The following is a 20,286-nucleotide window of genomic DNA, read 5'->3' as shown; positions in this document are numbered from 1 at the left end:
ATATGAACAACCAGTCAGTAATGATGCCGATTCGTTTTACAAGTAAGTTACAAGTAAAGTACACTACCATTAAAAAGTAAAAAAAATAAATGAATACTTTTATTCAGAAAGGATGCATTAAATTGATCAAAAGTGACATTTAATAAATTCATTCAGCATTCAAATAAATGCTGTTTCATCAAAAAATCCTGAAAAAAAACTAAACTACATTTGACTAAATTTGTCAGACCAGTATCTGGTGTTTTTTGTGCAATTCCTTAAAGGATTAGTTCACCCAAAAAATGAAAGTTCTGTCATTAATTACTCACCCTCATGTCATTCCCAACCCGTAAGACATTTGTTCATCTTCTGAACATAAATTAAGATATTTTTGAGGAAATCCGAGAGCTCTCTGACCCCTTCATAGACAGCAATTTAATTTCAAGGCCCAGAAAGGTAGTAAAGACATCGTTGAAATAGTCCATGTGACTCCGGTGGTTCAACCTTAATTTTATAAAGCGTTGAGAATACTTTTTGTGTACAAAAAACAAACGAAAATAACTTTATTCAACAATTTCTTCACATCTGTGTTAGTCTTCAACGCAGTTTACATTGGTCAGCAGCTCTTGTGTCAGCATCACACGCATGTGTCGTGGTGCTCACCTGAACAGCATCGGCCACCTTTCTGGACCTTGAAAGTGTTAATTAAAATTGCTGTCTATGGAGGGGTCAGAGAACTCTTGGATTTCATCAAAAATATCTTCATTTGTGTTCCGAAGATGAACGAAGGTCTTACGGGTTTGAAACGACATTACAACACAAACACCATAAAAGCATTATAAAGCTGTCCGTACAATAGCGTTGTGTGAGAAGCAGATTTTTAAGCTTGCAAAACATGCAGCAATGAAAATGATCAGAGAATAATGACTTAAATTGTAGTCAGGTTCACACAAAATGATCGTATGATTTCAGAAGACTTGAAATACAGCACATACTGTAAGCCAAATGAACTACTTTCATGGTGAGATACTTGTCCTTTTTGGAGCTTAAACATTGCATGAAAATAGCTGTATAATGATTCTTCGAAAACTTCTACTTTTAAGTTTCACAGGAAAAAAGTAAAAGCGTATGGGTTTGGAACGACACGAAGGGCGAGTAAATAACGACAGAACTCTTTTAAAGAACCAGCGCTTTCAAGGTGCTGTTCTGAATAACACGTTTATTTTCCTGTCAAGGTAAATGATGGAATTGCTCTGACACCATTACAATTGTGTTTACTCCACTGCATGATGGGTAAACAGGAAAGCGGAATGCCAATCATCAGCAAACATGACGAAAGTCATGTGTTACAAATGTGGAGTTATTTTCAGTTCCCATTCCATCCATTAATCCGTGGCCGCAGGCTCCCTCCGGGCCGTCAGAATGGGAAAACAGGATAGAACCGAGCTTCACAGCACACTTTCTTTTCTCTCTCACTCCCTTAATCGCCGTGAAGGCGTCAAATGACCCGAGAGCCCCGTTTCTACCACATTCAGCCTGAGCGCCGAACTTTCTTCAAGTGCTGTCGAACCACTTAGGCAAATTGCCCCATTACGGACATCGGGAGAGTTGAAAGTCATCTCGATTCGTCGTGGAGAGCGCTTGAATAATAAAGCCCCCTGAAGGTCGGATTTACGTAAAAGAAGTTTAATGCTCATCCATATTCATTCATATTCCATAGTTGGGGTAATCTGGCTGTCGTTTGATGAGGTCTTAGGGTTTCCCTAATGCCGTGTCTTATTGCTTTAGGACACAGGATCAGAGCCAACACGTGTCAAGATGCTAATAGTGTGTTTGTGTTGTGTAAGGATGAAACGGACAGAACTTCTTGCAGCAAGAATAAGCAAAAGGAGGGGGGAGGTTCCTTTCCATTTCATGCTGGTAAGCTTCATCTAGCACTGAAGAGTCAGCGGTGTGAGATTCTGTAATATGTGGTAGATAACTGAACTCGGCAGCACTGCATAACGCAAGCGAGCGTCTCACTTCTGCAGATTCTGCAAAATTATCTGAAAATAATTAAGGGGTTACTGAAAAATGCAAAGTCTACAGCCCTGTCATCATTCTAATTAAACAAAATGTAATTTATGTGATATCCAATACTTAACTCTTTCCCCGACAGCGTTTTTTAAAAAGTTGCCAGCATTTTAATTTGCACAAAATTTTCATGGCCCCCAGAATATTTAGTTGTATGAATATCTGAACAAGAAAGAAAGAATTAACAAAAAAGAAGTCTCTGCTTCTAACAACAACAAAAAAATACTATTTTATTGTATCTGATTGCATTCTTTCTTTATCAACACTTGAATGTGGGTAAGTTTCCTAAAAAAAAATAAGAAAATTTAACCCAAAAAAAAGAGAAAATCGTGTTTTTGTCAAAGATTAGCCTACATCCAGATCGGATTCAGAAAGATTATCAAAACATAGATGGAGTAATTATTCATGAAAATTGAATCACATCATCTACAGACCATGCTGGCAAAAAGTTATCAAAAGCTTTTTAATAAACCTAACCATTCTCAAATAACGTGCAAAGCGGATTCGACGAAGAGCACGCCAAATTTGAACGTGAGGCTATATCCCCGCAACGCTTTAGTGTATTCAGACCAAACATGGTAGATGTCATCAAAAGCATGACCTGAGGCTACATGCAGCATTTCAGCATAGCACCACCTACTGGCCAAGAGATATGAAAAATTGCCTTTTTTGCTTATTACTTCCGAATGCTTTGCCCAGTCATAAAATTGGTCTCCTTTGATTCAGTGCATCATGCCAAATGATACCTAAATTTTCCATATTGACTATTGTGGGCGTCGGCCACTTTGAATTTTGTCCTAAAATACTGTATTTTAAGTAAACAAACGTTTTGTTACGGAACTTGGTATGTGTAATCGGGACCATGCCCTGATGGTACTCAAAATGTTTTGCTAGATTCCTTGGGTTAATACCAATCATGCCATATTTGCTCAAACTTTTTGTCCACCATTTTGAATTTCTTTGAAAACCTACTTTTTCTAACTGCTCCTAGACCATTGGTTTGCTTTTCACCAAAATTTGCTCAGATCATCTTCAGACCGTGCCAGCAAAAAGTTAACAACAAAAGACTTTACATCGTTTTGAGACGCGGTGAGGAGGAATAATCCTGGAATAATTTACCTCATGAAAACTTGTTTATTTCTAAGAGGAACAGATTCAGCTGCTGATTGTGAGGTAACTTTATTCTGTTAGTGTCTGTGAATATTAAATGCAAAAAGACCAAATTATTTTGACCACTTCATTAAGTTTTGTCTTGTAGAAAGCCTTTCTTTAAAGTGAATTTCGTTTTGTATAAATTGTATCTTAATTTTAATCAATGTTTTTAATATATTTGCTTCTTAGTTAATAAGAAGCAAATATAGCAGATAATAGCCTTAGCGCTGGCGTGATCATGCAGTCTCATAAATGAACCGAAACTCGAAATTACATTTGAGTATTCTGTGTATCGGATAGTTTACGAAATCAATTGATTCAGAACATTTTTGCCATTGAAATGACTGGGAAAAAGTGTCCCAATCAACCTGAATTCACCCTATACTCTTTGAAATCATAACTGCATTGCATTATGTTGTTTTAATATGGGGGTAGATTTGTTGCGTTATTCCAAACAAATAGATTGTTATTAACAAATAAATGTAAAGAGATTCACAAAAATTAAATAAATTCACAAATAAATAGAATGAGATCCACAAATATATGAAGGAGTTTCACAAAAATGAATTAGATTCACAAATAAATACAATGACATTTGTGAATAAAAATAATATCCACACGTTTTTATGTCACAAATACAACTCTGCCTTGCATTCATTTGGGAATCGCTTCCTGTGCATTTGTGAATCGCTTCCTCTGCATTGGTGAATCGCTTCCTCTGCATTGGTGAATCGCTTCCTCTGCATTGGTGGATCTCTTCTTGCACATTTGTAAATCGCAGCACAGCGCGTGGATTTTGAAACATTTCTAGCGTCTACACTCACACAAATCCACAAATAGGTAGACTCCACCCACCGTCTACTTAAGCCAATTAGATAACGGCCATATTGTGCTGACCAATCGTAGCACATTCTCGCTCCAACCAATCACGTTTTGGCCAGAGCCGTTAGTTACCACTCCCATTAGACTTAAAGCGTGTCATGGAGTGACCAATAATAGTTCCAGCATTGAACCCCATTCATTTCAGTGTAGGCTATCTCAAGCACACTCCTGGCAAATTGACGAAATTACTGCATATTTTGAGATTTTATGGCATTCGTTGACCTCTCAGGAATATTGATAGAAGATGTATTTTATGAAGCACGTTAGAGTTAATGTTTAGTATTATGTAATATTGTTAGACTCTAACTTCAGTTAGATAACGTGAGCAGCACTGCAACAGCTACTATATCCGTGAACCACGTGACCGCGCGCGCCACCGGGAGATGAGAGCAGGTCGCACCTCTGTTTTTCGACGCCTCTGGCTTTACACATTAGCGCCACAACGCTATTTATTGTTTGAATTTCGTATTAAAACTTAAAAAAATGTAAACGCTTAGACTTTGTTTCATATCAAAAGCAGGTTTGGCAATTTGAGAGCGAGAGACGCGCGTGAGTGACAGAGAGACGGGGGGAGAGCAGGGAAAGGAAATGCAGCTGAACATTTTAAATAGCGTTAAAAAATTTGTCTATGTGTGGGAAACACTGTGATTGGTTATTATTTTCAACAGAAATGCCCGTGATTGACTACAATACCAATACTCAACGCTGTAAAATCATGTTGTACTGTCGTGACCCAAATAAAATGACCAGATCACTCAAAAAAAAGATTAACGTTGTCTTTTCTTTATCTCTCCCCAGAATAAAATGCTACTGTAAAGCCTAATCGAAGTCAATGCACATATTGTGTTAATATTTGCCAGAAATCGCTGCAAATACAGTGAAAATGCTGTCTATCCTGCTGAATCCTATTAAAACAGATTGACAGCGCGGAGTTGTTTGGAACTATTGAGAGCTCTATGGCTCTAGTCAGCACAATATGGCCGTTATCTGATTGGCTTAAGTAGACGGTGGGTGGAGTCTACCTATTTGTGGATTTGTGTGAGTGTAGACGCTAGAAATGTTTCAAAATCCACGCGCTGTGCTGCGATTTACAAATGTGCAAGAAGAGATCCACCAATGCAGAGGAAGCGATTCACCAATGCAGAGGAAGCGATTCACCAATGCACAGGAAGCGATTCACAAATGAATGCAAGGCAGAGTTGTGTTTTTGACATAAAAACATATGTGTGGATATTTTTTTTAATCACAAATGTCATTGTATTTATTTGTGAATCTAATTAATTTTTGTGAAACTCCTGCATATATTTGTGGATCTCATTCTATTTATTTGTGAATTTATTTAATTTTTGTGAATCTCTTTACATTTATTTGTGGATAACAATCTATTTGTTTGGAATAACGCAACAAATCTACCCTCATATTTTAAACCCCAAATATTTTACTTATAACATTCATCATTACCAATTATTTGGTTATTTGTATTTACTGAATACTGAATTGTGTTCAGTGTCACAATATTACTGTTTTTTTAGCATGAGACTTCTTTCAAAAACATTAAAAATAGTAGTCAAATCTTTTGATAATTTAAAATATAATAGGCCTTTGTAATGTGCCTTTGCTGACTACATTATAAATAAACTACAACAAAATATATTTATTTTGTCCTGTTGCTCTCAGTCACATTCCTGAAGCTCATTCATTATGCAGCTCATTATGGGTTATTTTGTCTCTCAGGTGTGATTCACAGCATTGTTAATGATCATTCACACCCCTTTGCATATGGCCTTTGTTAAGAAAAAGTGTCTTACAAAATGTAAATCAATATATTGTTTTATGTGAATGAGTAGGCTCAATGATTCTCACATCAGTTTGAAGCAAAAACTCTAGGCAACAACACCCATTAGTCAAATGTCTTGTGGACACATATCTATTGTGCCTTAATTCAGTGACTTACATTTTTTTGTTTTTTCAAAAACCAGGCATAAACTGGTTATTCTCTCAAAAATACAAGTATGTACATTAGGGTGCATCAAAAAACACAATTCTTGAACTTTGATATGGCTGGGTGCTAAAAGTGTTCCAAAATATGTAGAAACAACACATGCAAAATATTTTTCCAGTACATGATGATTTAGGGGTGCCACTGCACATCTGTTTTTGTTGGATAAAGTGGTTAACAGTGCTCAATGGTCGCCATGGAGATCTGAGGTTAACAATACTACAGCTAAAGAAAACTGAGGTGATCTTTCTGTTTGAGGTGATCTTTCTGTGTTGGCTATGTATTATTACATATTACTATCATACCTGTAGTTGTGTCTTTGTATACTTATTTATCACAAGTCATTTAAGTCATATTTATAGGTATTTGGTGCTCATTACATCTAGCTAACGTTAGCTAGCAACAGATTGCTAACCACAGTTAGCTATCTATGTTAGCTAAGCTATTAAGCTTAACATCAACAGTATTCTAGAGTGGACAATGTCATATTCAGAGTATAGATGTCTCATGTTTATTGAGAGTAGCATTGTAGTTGTTACAGTAAATTAACATTTTAAATACAAGTATATTTGCAAGCACAGCTAGGCAGCCAAGGTTGTCCTGGAGCAGGTGCGGCCATTTTACAAGAAAGCCAACATCCCAATGGTGAGCGACAAGCGTGCGTGCCGCAATATGGTAGACTTAGTCAATGCTAACAACAAGCTGCGCAAAATCTGCCAGGCCAAGCGCTCCAGTGAGACTACAGCAAAACAATTTGAGAAAATGGAGTGCAGACTTGATGCCACATTTCCGCTGTGGCCTCCAAATGTTGAAAAGCTGATTGATAACCCAGAAGACTTAGCTTTCCTGGCCAGCATGAAGACTGACAGAGTGGCCACATTTGGTGTATTGGACAAAAAGCTGCAGCTCAAGGTGAAGCAGCGAGAGGAGCGTCAAGCTGCCACAGCAGCCAGGCAGTCCCGCTGTGAAAAGGAGCTGGAGGAGATGAAGGAAATGTCCAGCTTGGAGTCAGAGAGTGATGAGGAGTCAGAGGAGGATACTAACACAGTCTATCCACCATCTGAGGGCGAACCATCCCACAAGCATAAGAAGTAAGAACAATGCAACAGGCTGCCTTCACGCGTGGCCTTGTTGCAGAGTCAGGCGGTGAATGTACACATCTCTCTCAACACCGATTCTCAGCAATGTGCGCCAGTTGGAGGAGCGTCTTACAGTGGTGGTTGGAGATGCAGAGTGGGTGAAACTGCTTGGTGTCCTGGCATATAAGAAGCTGACCAATGAGGCATGTGGAGTGATCATTGCCCGGTTGACATGCAAGTTGCTGCAGGACTGGTGCTGCGCTGACCAGGTTGTCAACATGGCATTTGACACTGCGTCAAACACCGGCCATCTCACAGCAGCCTCCATTGCCATAAAGCTCTCACTGGGCCGACCACTGCTTTGGTCTGGGTAACGGCACCAAATTGGTGAGGTCCTCCTGAACCAGGGTTTCACAGACCTGAAGGTGGGAGTCATCATGCTCGCCAGAGGTTACCTTGTTCACTTATCTGATAGAGAAATGGAACATGTTACCACAAGAATCCAGTAGCCAATGTTTTTTTAGCGTTTTTACTGGTCGCCGAGAGTTGAAGAATGTTCAACTTTGAGTAAAACGCAACGCTCATCACTGTCACTTTTCACCCAGCCATCACAGTGGAGGAGGGGCGGGACAAATACAACACCGACCAACTGCCACATTCTGCTTGTACTGTACAACGTCAACAAATGACAACAAGCTGCATAATAATGGAACAAAATAATTTAAAACAAGAGCCAGAGCAAATACTTTACATTGTATCAGTATTTTTATATAGAATCAATACAGAAACAAACTATCTGTGAAATGAGATACTTAGTAATACTTCCGCGGATATTCTGTATCATAACAAGCAAAGAGTCTCAACTGAAAAAAACACTGCGCTGCCAAAACGCTCTCAAGCGCCCACAGCGAGACGTTTTCAGCAGAGCGCCTAGTGTTTTCAGCCGGCTAAAACGCTTTGGTAAACTCTCCAGCCAGCTAAAACGCTTTGGTAAACTCTCCAGCTTCAGCAGACGCTCCTCCAGGTCCTTCTGCTTTTCAGCCGGCTAAAACGCTTTGGTAAACTCTCCAGCTTCAGCAGACGCTCCTCCAGGTCCTTCTGCTCCTCACACACCTCCTTCTCTGACACGAGTGTGTCTGTGATCACCTGAACACACAATCAATCATCCTTCGGTTGTTGGTTGTTGGGGGAAGATGGCGACAACCGGCGGGACAGGTGCGTCAGGAGCTCTCCTGGCGCTTTTAGTTTTTGGAGTTATTTTAAACTTGACAGATTCGGGTCCGTTTCTAAACATAAAGCGACATTCCCACAATATAACAGTGTACCGAGAAACGACGTCGATAAAGCACTTCGGACATGGAAAGCATATTTTAATGCAAGCGTTTGTAAACACGGCGGCCGGCCGTGATCAATACAAGCAAAGTAATGCAATCCGGGGCAAACGCCAAAGTGACAGTGGGCTCATCATCATACTTTATCTGTTGCTGTCCGGAGATGTGCACCCGTGCCCAGGTCCGGCTTCCCGTGGTGCCAGCTACAGGGACCCAGGGAGCATTGTCCCTGCTTCTCAGGGGCTGGGGCTCGCTCGACATCGACCGGGAGGAGGTGGATCTCTCGGTGGCGGGGAGCGGAGATCTCGGACAAAGAGGTCTATGACGCCGGGCTTGGGGAGCACCGAAGGCCTGGGTTTTCCGGCTATTGGCGCGTGTATCGCCAACAACGGTGCTCTCACCGTTAAGGAGCAAACATCTATTTCCTGGCCCTACGTTTATGACCCTACTGGATCATATCGTTCTGATGTCATGGTAACTGATCATTGCGCTCAAGGTAAGCGTGAAAATCTACACGGCACAACCAACTGTGAACTCAAAAGCATTATAAACCCTTCTCTGAAAAAACACCGCAAACTGAACTTTTTTAAAACTGTCAATCATTCTCGATTGATCTGGGATCAACAACTTAAACCTAGGGGTCTCTTTGGAGGGCATATGAACATTCGTAGCCTCACCCCAAAGTCTGAACAAGTACATCATCTTCTCTCTAACTCTAACCTAGACTTTCTAGGCCTGTCAGAATCGTGGTTACATAGCAACTCTCCATCTGCTGCATTACATGTACCAGGGTATAATATCTTTAGACGGGACAGATCTGAGGGAAGAGGGGGAGGGGTCATGATTTATATAAAAGATCACATCAAATGTCATCAGATATGTTGGCCTCTTGACCATGATTTGGAGTGTATTGGGTTGAATATAGTGCTCTCATCTGAAATGTCTTTTGTGCTCATTGTTGTATATCGTCCTCCCTCCACTAATAATGATTTCTATGTCACTTTTAACAAGCTACTTCAAGCATGTGATTTTAAAACTGAGGTAATACTGCTTGGTGATCTAAACTGTAACTGGCTAAATAAGACTAGTAGGAAATCTCTTAAGCAGATCACAGACAGTCTGGATTTTACCCAATTGTTGGAAGGACCTACTAGAATAACTACATCATCTCAGACACAGATAGATTTAATATTCAGTAACAAGCCTGAACGAATTGTAAAAACATTTAATTTTATTACTGGACTGTCTGACCATAATCTGACACTACTGACAAGAAAACTTACAAAAAAGCGCTTTCATCATTCTAATAAACCTGTGGAGCAACTTAGGATCCCAAAGAATGAAATGGATAATTTTCAAAGGGCAGTACAGCAGACCAAATGGACAAATATATTTACTGGGACCAACATAGAAGAAGTCAGCAAGATGTTTGCCATTAAGTTACAAAGTCTAGTTAAGGAGTTCACTAGAAAGGTAAAAGGTAAAAATAAAAAAAATGCTCTTCCTTGGCTCAGTAAGGATATATTTAATCTGATGAAAGAAAGAGACTCTGCTTTAAAAAGATCATTAAAAACGAAGTTAAATAGTGATAGGATTAGGTTCACTTCATTACGTAATCAAGTAATCAAAGTGATCAGAAAAGCAAAAGCCAATTTTTTTATAACAATTATTAATGAGGGAAAGGGTAACACAAAGTTGATCTGGGAACAGATTAAGAATTTAATGGGAATTAGCCACAGGCTTAGAAACCAGCTAGAGTTGAACCTGAAAAGTAAATTAATACAAGATCCAGTACAAATAGCTGTTGCTTTTAATGAATATTTTATCAATTCTGTGGATGAAATCGTGCAGAATTTTCCTCTAACAACTGTAGATATTGCTAAAATAGATGAAACTAAGCCTTCTTTTTGAATTCAACCGATTTCTGAAATTAAAACTCAGGCAATTATTAATTCTCTTAAAAACTCAACAGCAAAAGATATTTATGGAATGGATTCTAAAATGCTTAAATCCCTGAATGAACATCTAGCCTACCCTATCACACAAATTATTAACCAATCAGTATTAGAGGGGATATTTCCAACTATTTGGAAGACTGCAATTGTAATTCCCATATTTAAGTCAAATGACCCTCTGAACATATCTAACTACCGTCCAATTAGTATTCTACCTGTGGTCTCCAAGGTTGTTGAAAAATATGTATCAGAGCAGCTTGTCTCTTTCCTTAATAATAGTCCATTTACTCTTCACCCGATGCAGTTTGGTTTCAGAGCCCATCACTCTGCAGAAACAGCTAACTGTTTCTTTTTAGAGACTGTACGAGCAATGGTTGACAAGGGAGGTGTTGTCGGTGCTGTGTTCTTAGACCTTCGTAAAGCTTTTGACACAGTCAACCATCAGGTCCTTCTTGCTAAACTCTCTACTTTTAATTTCTCTCCTTCTGCAATTAAATGGATCAAGTCATATTTAACTGGTAGAACTCAATATGTTTCTGTGAATAACCATCGTTCATCAGCTCTTAATTTATTCACAGGCGTACCACAAGGATCTATACTTGGCCCGCTTTTGTTTAGTCTATATATTAATAATCTGCCATCAGTTTGCCCTGATATTAATACACTAATGTATGCGGATGACACTGTCATTTATGTGCATGCCAAAACAAAACATCTGGCTGCTGCCAAACTGACCATAGCTATGGATCAGATCACCAATTGGCTAAATCGTTCGTGTCTCCAATTAAATTTAGATAAAACTGTGGGAATGTTCTTCACAAAGAGGCAATGTAACCTTGTGTCAAATATAACAATTTCGGGTCAAAACATTAGTATCGTGCCACAATTTAAGTATTTGGGCGTAATTATTGACTCTAATCTTTCTTTTAAAGCACATATTAAGAAAGTGTGCAATAGGGTCAAGTTTATCTTAGCTAATTTTAGATATATTAGAAATGCACTTACTTTTAATGCTGCCAAATTATTTATGGATGCCATGATTATGTCACATCTAACATATTGTCTGACAAGCTGGGGACAAATTAACAAATTATCACTAAAACCATTAGCAATTCTTTATAAAAAAACTCTTAAAGTCTTGGACCAGAAGCCTAACAGTTCACACCATTGTATTATTCTTAATAACCACAAACTGCTAAGCTGGGAAGATGTAATCAAATATAAAAATATCTGTCTGGTCTATAAAATCTTCCATAATACTGCTCCTGCTCCCTTAAATTCACTCATAATCCAACGTAATAATAGCAGTCAGAGCACCAGAAGCACTACACGAGGGGACCTTCTTATCCCATTCAGGAAAAGCACATTTGGTCAATTATCATTTTCTGTCACAGCAATACGAAACTGGAACTCATTGCCCATTAAAATAAAAGAAATACATACGTATTCCTCCTTTACTACACACCTTAAAAACTGGCTGTCCGACAATTATAACTGCACACATTAATCTGACAGATGGGATGTGTTTGTGATGTGACATGGTCATGTTGCTGCCATTAGACTTTTGTTGCCTGCCTCAATGTTAGGTCTTGTGTCTCAATGTGGCTTTTGTATGATTATTTTGTACGCAAATTTGAACTGTTTTAATGCATGAACTGCTTTTATGTCTTTGCAATTGGTGCTTGTTTGTTTGTGCTTGTATTGTTTGTTTGTCTTTGCAACTGGTGCTTGTTTGTTTGTGCTTGCCTCAAGTGTGTGTGTGTCACACATTTGTACATCTTACACCATCTTGCTTAGCCCTGTTGTAAATATAATTGTAATTTATTTTACTTGATGTATGCCTATTAACAACTGGCCGGGGACTACAGCTGGAAATTAGCCGTAGAGGCTAAAGCTGCTCTTTTTATAAAAAAGGGACTGTCCACGTCATTATAAACTAATAAACTAAACTAAACTAAACTAAACACGTGGCCTTAGGCCCTGTTAGTTACCAGTGAGTTAGCCACTAGAGAGGGTTTGTTCTTTTAAGTGTGTCGCTCCTTCTGTTTAACAATAAAGTCAATTAAACTTTATATGTGTGTCCGACATCCATCACTGCTGCACAAAATTCAGGGTAAGGCCACGTGAACATGTCCCATTGACCTCCATTCATTTTGTCTATAGGACAAATTAATGGAGAATCTTGAAAGTTGAATTCTGAGAAATGCCCAAAGGGCAAACAAACAACTTTTACTTTGATAACCCTATAGAACATGTTACTGTATAAAAGTTCACTGTACTCAACATTTCCAGGTCAACCTTTTGGCAATTAGACAAAAAATTGCACATTTTTCGAAATTTCTCCAAAGTTCATGTGTTAGGTGGCACCCCTAAATCTCAATGGAATTCCTCAAAACTTTGCAAAAGTCATTTTTATGTTAATTGGAACAAAATGCAATGCCAGCCAAATTGATATTTTGAAATTAAAATTTCCTATTCAAATTTGATGCACCCTAATGTACATACATGTTGCTCACATATTATGGTAGCCAAGTTTGTGCTGAATACAGTGTAATGACACTTTTGCCATTAATATGTTTATATGCAAATGAAAAAAGCACAAATGTCAGAGCATGTCAAAATTTCTAAAGGGCCCCAAAAAAGCTCAGACGATAATTGCTGCTTGCAGCTATATTTGTATATATAATTATTAGATTTTTTAATAAAAAAAAATTATAATCATTCAATTATAATATTACAATGCTGTGTGAAGATGGAAAGAAAGTCATTAAGATTTGAGGGAAAACGATTTTCATTATTTTGTAACCTATTCCTTTGCAAATTTTTACCCACTCAAGACCAATTTACCTTCCTCTTCTCTTTTTTCTCTTCTTTCTTGGTGAAGACAGTGTGAACCCACCAGATCTTGGTGAACATGCTGCCATAGGCTAAACTGAAGCCTAGTCCTAGCAGCCACAGGCGAAACTACGAGAGAGAGAGAGAGAGAGAGAGAGAGAGAGAGAGAGAGAGAGAGAGAGAGAGAGAGAGAGAGTTCATTTGGGAGCTTAGCTCCAAAGCAGCCATTCGTTTTTTTACAACAGATCTTCACTGTGCTCAAAGGTCAAGGCTGAATGAGAGGAAACGGCAATATAAAAATGACTATAACTGTTACGACTCTACCTGGCAAACCACAGGGAACTGTGATCTATGGACATGGAGGCCATCAATGCCCAGGGGAAAGACAGCTGCCAATGCCAGCACGCAGCCCACCGCGGTCATGTTGTTCAGATAGGGTTGAGAATTCTGAATGTATCTGTCAGGAGGGTTGGAACAGACTACAACTGAGCCCACAGATATATTACACCGTTTCAAAATGAGACATCCAAAACATTTTATGTTGGGCTGAAACATTATTTTGTAAGAGGCATGGGAGCTTTTAAAGGACTCGTAAAATCATAAAAAATCTAATTTCCTTCATCTTCTAAAAATCCTCCCCAGTTCAAAATGAGTTTTGTTAAAACTTTTATCCATGATCTTTTCATTTCAATTGTGTGAAATCATGTTTTGTGAACCAGCCAAAATGTGATGCAGCTTTGTAATGAAGCTGCACTGCATTGCCATAAAAAACGTTTTCAATAAAAATATCTAAATCTCACCTATAAAACAAGATAAAATTACTTGACTTATTTTTAGACAATATACCTTGAATTAAGTATTTTTTAAATATTGAATATTAAAGTAATGCATTAATATTTTTCCTATATTAACCATGAACTTTGATACATTTTGATAAATAAATTCAAAATAAAAATAACATCAATACAAACTATATATATATATAAGTAATTTTAATACACAATAAAATAATTCAAATAGACTAAACTGTCATACTGAGCAACACAAAAATACTCATAAACGTTAATTTATGGATTTTGAAAAGATTTTGGGCTCAGGGTGCCATTTGCCAGTCCCAATTTTTGTTGTAAACTCTTGTTTATCTCTGGCAACAAAAATGTTGCAAAATGGGAATCATTTTCTATGTAACATCATTTTTAATGATGGCATCTGGTATGAACATATGGCTTGTAAACAAGACATTTGTTTTACATGACGAGAGCAGGACACATAAATATGCTGACAAGACCTTTTCTAGCAGTCAAACATCAATATAAAATCAATAGATTCAAATTTTGATGTCATCTTTTATAAAGCTATCTGAAGTGATAACAATTTTAGGGACATTTTTGCTGTTGTATGATTAAAATTAATTGAGACAAATAAATATGCCTATTAAACTTAGTCAAAATAATTGATCAGTCAGTAATTGTACGGTTTTACACAACAGCACGTGGATTTCTTTTGAACACAGGATACTGACCTGACGCTACTGTTGTATATGTTGAAGGATAGGCAAACTATGCCTAGAAGGATTCCCAGCCCGGCAAAGACAGACACCGATACAAAGAGCTTCTGGGAAAGATAACGGAACTCCTTAATCACCTTGGTCTGGTCTGCTGGAGGGCCGAGGCCTGTCAAGAGAGAAACCAGTCAGGAAATATCAGAGGAACTGAAAGAAACCCGGTGGAGAGCAGACAGAACAGAATGGCAGATAAGAGTGTAAAGATCACAGCGTAGTGACACTCTAGATACATAAACACATGCAGAAAAAAAGTTAGAGATTGACTTTATTGACAGTTTGAAGAAAAAAGGGCAAAGTATTCCGGCTTACTTCAGAGAATAATTAGCTACGTCTGTGCTGTCAAACTTCTGACAGACAATTTTCTGTGAAATAGGGCCACTGGGTTGGTTTGACACGTCAAGTGTCTGGAAAATTTCAGGGGAAAAGAAAGCTCACAACGTTCACACATTAGCAAGGCCAGACGGAATCTGACTTCTTTCACACATTTGACGTTTGTTTTGAAGGGAATTCTGCAAAATATGTGTTAAATGGAGCTGGGAGTACTACACTTTTTTGCTAGCTCAAAGAATAAACAAATACACTAACAATTTAATGAGCAAACATGCAAGGGACAAGGAATGTGTAACACTGACTGAAGGCTGTTTTAATTCTGAGCGGGTGTGGGCCCATTTGACAATTCTACTTTTTGGTTCTAAACTCTTCGGTTTTCATCTCTATTAAGAAAAATGTTGCAAAATGACAATTTTTTTTTTTTTTTTTAGATTTTTAATTATGGCATCTGGTATGAACACATTGTAAATGGCTTGTAAATGAGACATTTTGTTTACATGACAGGAATAAAAGTTGAAGAGTGCAGGCACAGACTGAAGGAATATGGTCAATTTTAGACATTCTACTAACTATGTAACTAAGTAACTTGGCTACTACATGTCAACTAACTCTCATTAGTGTATTAGTAGACTGTTAAGTTATGGTTAGATGTTAGGGTCCAGGTTAGTAGAATAAGCTGATGTAGTTGCAAAGTTATCGTCAGTAGAATGTCTGTTGGGGAAGCATCAAAATAAAGTGCAGATATTAAGCAGACCTGTAATTTCAACATACAGTACGCTACTGTTTGAATATTTTTGTAATGTTTTTGGAGAAGTCTCTTATGCTCAGCAAGGCACCATTAATGTAATCAAGAATACAGTAAAAACTGTAATATTGTGAAATATTATTACAATTTAAAATAACATTTCTCAATATTATTATTATCAATGTTGAAAACAGAATAGCATTTATTTTAAAATAGAGATCTTTTGTAGATTTTACATTTCTTTACTGTCACTTTTGATCAATTTAATTGAAAAAAAAGTTGCGACTTTTCGAATTGCAACTTCAAGGGTTAGTTCACCCAAAAATGAAAATAATGTAATGTATTCCTCACCCTCATGCCGTTCCACACCCGTAAGACCTCCGTTCATCTTCAGAACGCAAATGAAGATATTTTTGTTGAAATCCGAAGGCTCAGTGAGGCCTGCATAGCCAGCAATGACATTTCCTCTCTCAAGATAATGTACTAAAAATATATTTAAATCAGTTCATGTGAGTACAGTGGTTCAATATTAATATCATAAAGCAACGAGAATATTTGGTAACACTTTATTTTGATAGTCCACTTTAGACATTCTACTAACTATAAGTAACTTTGCAACTACATGTCAACTAACTGTCATTAGAGATTTGTAGACTGTCTGCTTAATATTTACTAAAACTTTATTTTGTTGGTCCCCCAACAGACATTCAACTGACTATAAGTAACTTGGCAACTACAATTCAACTTATTCTACTTACCCGAACCCTAACACCTAACCATAACCTACCAGTCTACTGACAGTCAACTAAAACTCTAATGACAGTTAGTTGACATGTAGTTGCAAAGTTACTTATAGTTAGTAGAATGTTTAAAGTGGACTATCGAAATAAAGTGTAACCGAATATTTGTGGTGCGGCAAAAAAACGAAATAACGACTTATATAGTGATGGCCGATTTCAAAACACTGATTCATGAAGATTCGAAGCGTTATGAATCAGCGAGTCGAATCATTATTCGGATCGCGTGTCAAACCGCCAAACTGCTGAAATCACGTGATGTTGGCGATCCAAACCGCTGAAACTACTCGCTGATTCATAACGGTTCGAAGCTTCATGAAGCAGTGTTTTGAAATCGGTTATTACTATATAAGTTGTTGTTTAGTTTTTTTGGCGCACCAAAAAATATTCTCGTTGCTTTATAATATTAATATTGAACCACTGTGCTCACATGAACTGATTTAAATATGTTTTTAGTACATTAATGGATCTGTAAAGAGGAAATGTCATTGCTCACTATGCAGGCCTCACTGAGCTCTCTGATTTCAACACAAATATCTTAATTTGCGTTCCGAAGATGAACAAAGGTCTTACGGGTGTGGAACGGAATAAGGGTGAGTAATAAATTACATTATTTTCATTTTTGGGTGAACTAACCCTTTAACATGTTATGAATTCAACTGTGCCAACCTCATTCCTAAATGAAAAAGTTGAACAAGAACACCTACGAACATGAACATTTGATCCATGGTAATTAATGATAATAGTAAATTATGAATTAATCTAAAGTAACCAAAAAGTTTACAGTACCATAGTGAATGCCTTTTAAAAACGTTGTTATCACTCCTCACTCTAATGTTATCACTCTTCACTGGAACTGTGACTATAATTATACATTTACGCCTCTTGCTGTTCAGTCTGTCACTATAATTACAACCAAAAACAGGATTCCTGTGGGAACAATAATTACAGTGATGATGGCTGTCTTGTGTGTGTAAAGCTTTTTGATATAGACAAATAAACGATTGACAGGAATCTAACGATGAGCAATAGTTAAATTGGAAGTTTTTCTCTGTCAGAGTCGACCATTAGCAGGGACAGAAAGCTGACCGTGAGGGGAATGTGTCAGTGAAAGACAGCTGGTCCTTGGGTTTGTCAAAGTGACATGATATTTGTTGATACTTTTCAGAATGTCAGAACACTGACGAGTCAAGACTGACACCTGACATTTGCTACTGCAATGTGGCAGCAATACTGTGAGAGATGAATGTGTGAGAGATGAATGCGTGTATGTATGTGTGTGTGTGAGAGTGTGTTAGAAAGCTCAGTCCCTCAGTTGAAGCATTCTCACAGTAAACCTTCCGTCGTCCTTGATCTAAGAATCAGGACAGGGTGTTGCTATGGAGACCTGGCTTAACAACAGTTTCCACAGCAATTTGGAGGAGAAAGTCCTACTAAAGTGGTTGTCAGGAGCTACCAAGAGATGGTTGAAAAGCAAGGGCACTGCCATATGGTTCAAAAAGATATAAGAACTCAAGTCCTGAGTTCTGACCTGAGATTACATGTATTATAAGGTTTAAAAGGCCACAATTATATTTTAATTAAAAAAAAATAAATAAATAAAGAGAATCTCACCCAATGGATCCCAGAGGAAGTTCTCTGGTATTTGGAAAGAGCATCTGCTGCTTCTGCTATTATCAAGGGCAAAGAAATGGCAAGCAATGCCACCAGCTCTGCGCTCTGCTAGAAGTGACTAAATAGGTCATAACTCAGTTTTTCTGAAAATAGCCATGATTGGCTAAAAAGGCTGTAAATTTGCTACTGAGGAAAGAAAAACATTTTAAACTATGTCAAATGGCTTTTTGAAGGGATTTATTCCCTTTAGCAGAGAGAAAAGTGGTGACAGGAATGGGATCAGGCTTGAAAATCTGACTCTGAAAGTGTCCATGGGCGCTACTGCTGCTCTATATCAAATACCTCTCAAGACCCCAAAAATGGCTTGGCCAGAGCAGTTTTCTTTCACATGTTGACATTTTTAAACTGGAAGTTGGGGCGGGACATATAGGAGGACTCGTCCATTTTTTTTAAATAGACACACACGCACACACAGCTCTCTACTTCAAAGTAATTTACTGTTATTTATTCCTGTTATGGTAAAACTACATTTTCAGCATCATTACTCCTCCAGTCTTCAGTGTCACATGATCCTTCAGAAAAAAGTATTGTAATGCGAGAGCGCATCAAATGCGCAAGCAGGAATCTCTCTGCTCACAGGCGGATTCCCTTCTCGCAAAAAACTGGACACACGCTCACGCTCTCTCTCTCTCTCTCTCTCTCTCTCTCTCTCTCTCTCTCTCTCTCTCTCTCTCTCTCTCTCTCTCTCACACTCGCTCAGATATGTGCATGCTCAAACTTTGTCCGAATTTTTGTGTGAAAGTTTGTGTGAATCTAGAATGATCTTCTCTCTTCAGGATTTAATGTTTGCCAGAAGTGCACCATTATAGTGTGGGCACCCACTGGCAGAAACAGAGCATTTGCCAAGTTTGCCAATTCATCTAAATCAATATTTACATAGCATAATAGTAATACATTTATCTGTCTCACACGTGTCACGCAAAATCACCTCTACTGTCCTGCCACAGATCAATAGCCAGGTGGTCACCCTGATCAGGGAGTCGGCCATTTTAAGGGCTGTCTCGATCGAGAGACATTCTCTCCCTAAATTTTGGGTTTTTTATGAACGCATTCAGAAGTCTAAGACTGAACACGGTAAATTACGATGTTCTGTCAATGAACTGACATCCCCATCTTTACTAATCTTTCACTTTTCCCAGACATTGATATTCCAGCATTGATATTCACCATGTAGCCATTCAAAAAACAAGAGCTGGTGAAGTGTGAGGTCATTACTCGTCTAATGTAGGGCAGTGCTGCTTTGTTACAGCCACGCTGGTGGAATCCACTCAATGGGATCACAGCATGAAGGATTGATTAGAGCCTAAATCAAGAATGACTCGCAGAAGAGGACCGGGCAAATCCAGCAAATAATCGCCTCTTTCTCTCTTGGGAGAGAAAATACAGGATTTTGGTGGTGGCAATTCAATTCCCACCTCTTGGCAGAAAACCAATTTGTGGGGTAATAGGGAAGGCACCGTTTGGTGTTTTGTAAATGATTTACTAGAATAGTATCCCAGCATCCATGCAGGAAAAGGAGCAAGTTGAGCAACAACTGTGAATTTTCTATCAAAGCTATTCTAGTGAGGTGACATTACACCTGGCGGGATGCTTTTAAAAGTAAAGTGTTTCTTTTGCTTTGTTCACACTGCATCTTTAGGACTGACTGGCAAAAAAAGGATGGGAAACTGAAAATGAATTTATGGGGCGCATGCGAGAGAAAGCGTCAAAAGGCCTTTCTGTATTATTGACACATTCATGCATATGCTGAGTGTGAAACCACTCATCCGTTTACTCATCCAGTACACTCGAGTGCAAGTGATGTGAGTGTAAATCAGTGAATTCATTTGACAGCCGTAGAAACTGCACTTTGTGTGTGAGGTTACAGTAACCTTGCATCCCAAATGATGGG

General features: G+C 38.2%; 1 protein-coding gene across 1 annotated transcript in view; it reads right to left on the bottom strand.

The window, feature by feature from the left end:
• The window catches only part of gabbr1a (gamma-aminobutyric acid (GABA) B receptor, 1a), an 83,900-nt gene that overhangs the window by 18,211 nt on the left and 45,403 nt on the right, over positions 1-20,286 (bottom strand). The window contains exons 16-18 of the mRNA XM_079823702.1: positions 14,808-14,958; positions 13,610-13,742; positions 13,298-13,414 (exon numbers count right to left, since the gene is read on the bottom strand). Of these exons, the coding sequence (XP_079679828.1) occupies positions 13,298-13,414; positions 13,610-13,742; positions 14,808-14,958 (401 nt within the window). The remainder of the gene's footprint in view (positions 1-13,297; positions 13,415-13,609; positions 13,743-14,807; positions 14,959-20,286) is intronic.

Source organism: Gobio gobio (assembly GCF_949357685.1).
Source record: "Gobio gobio genome assembly, chromosome: 8".
Classification (NCBI taxonomy): domain Eukaryota; kingdom Metazoa; phylum Chordata; class Actinopteri; order Cypriniformes; family Gobionidae; genus Gobio; species Gobio gobio.
Note: the sequence above shows the minus strand (reverse complement) of the source record. Positions and strands in the feature narration are given on the sequence as shown.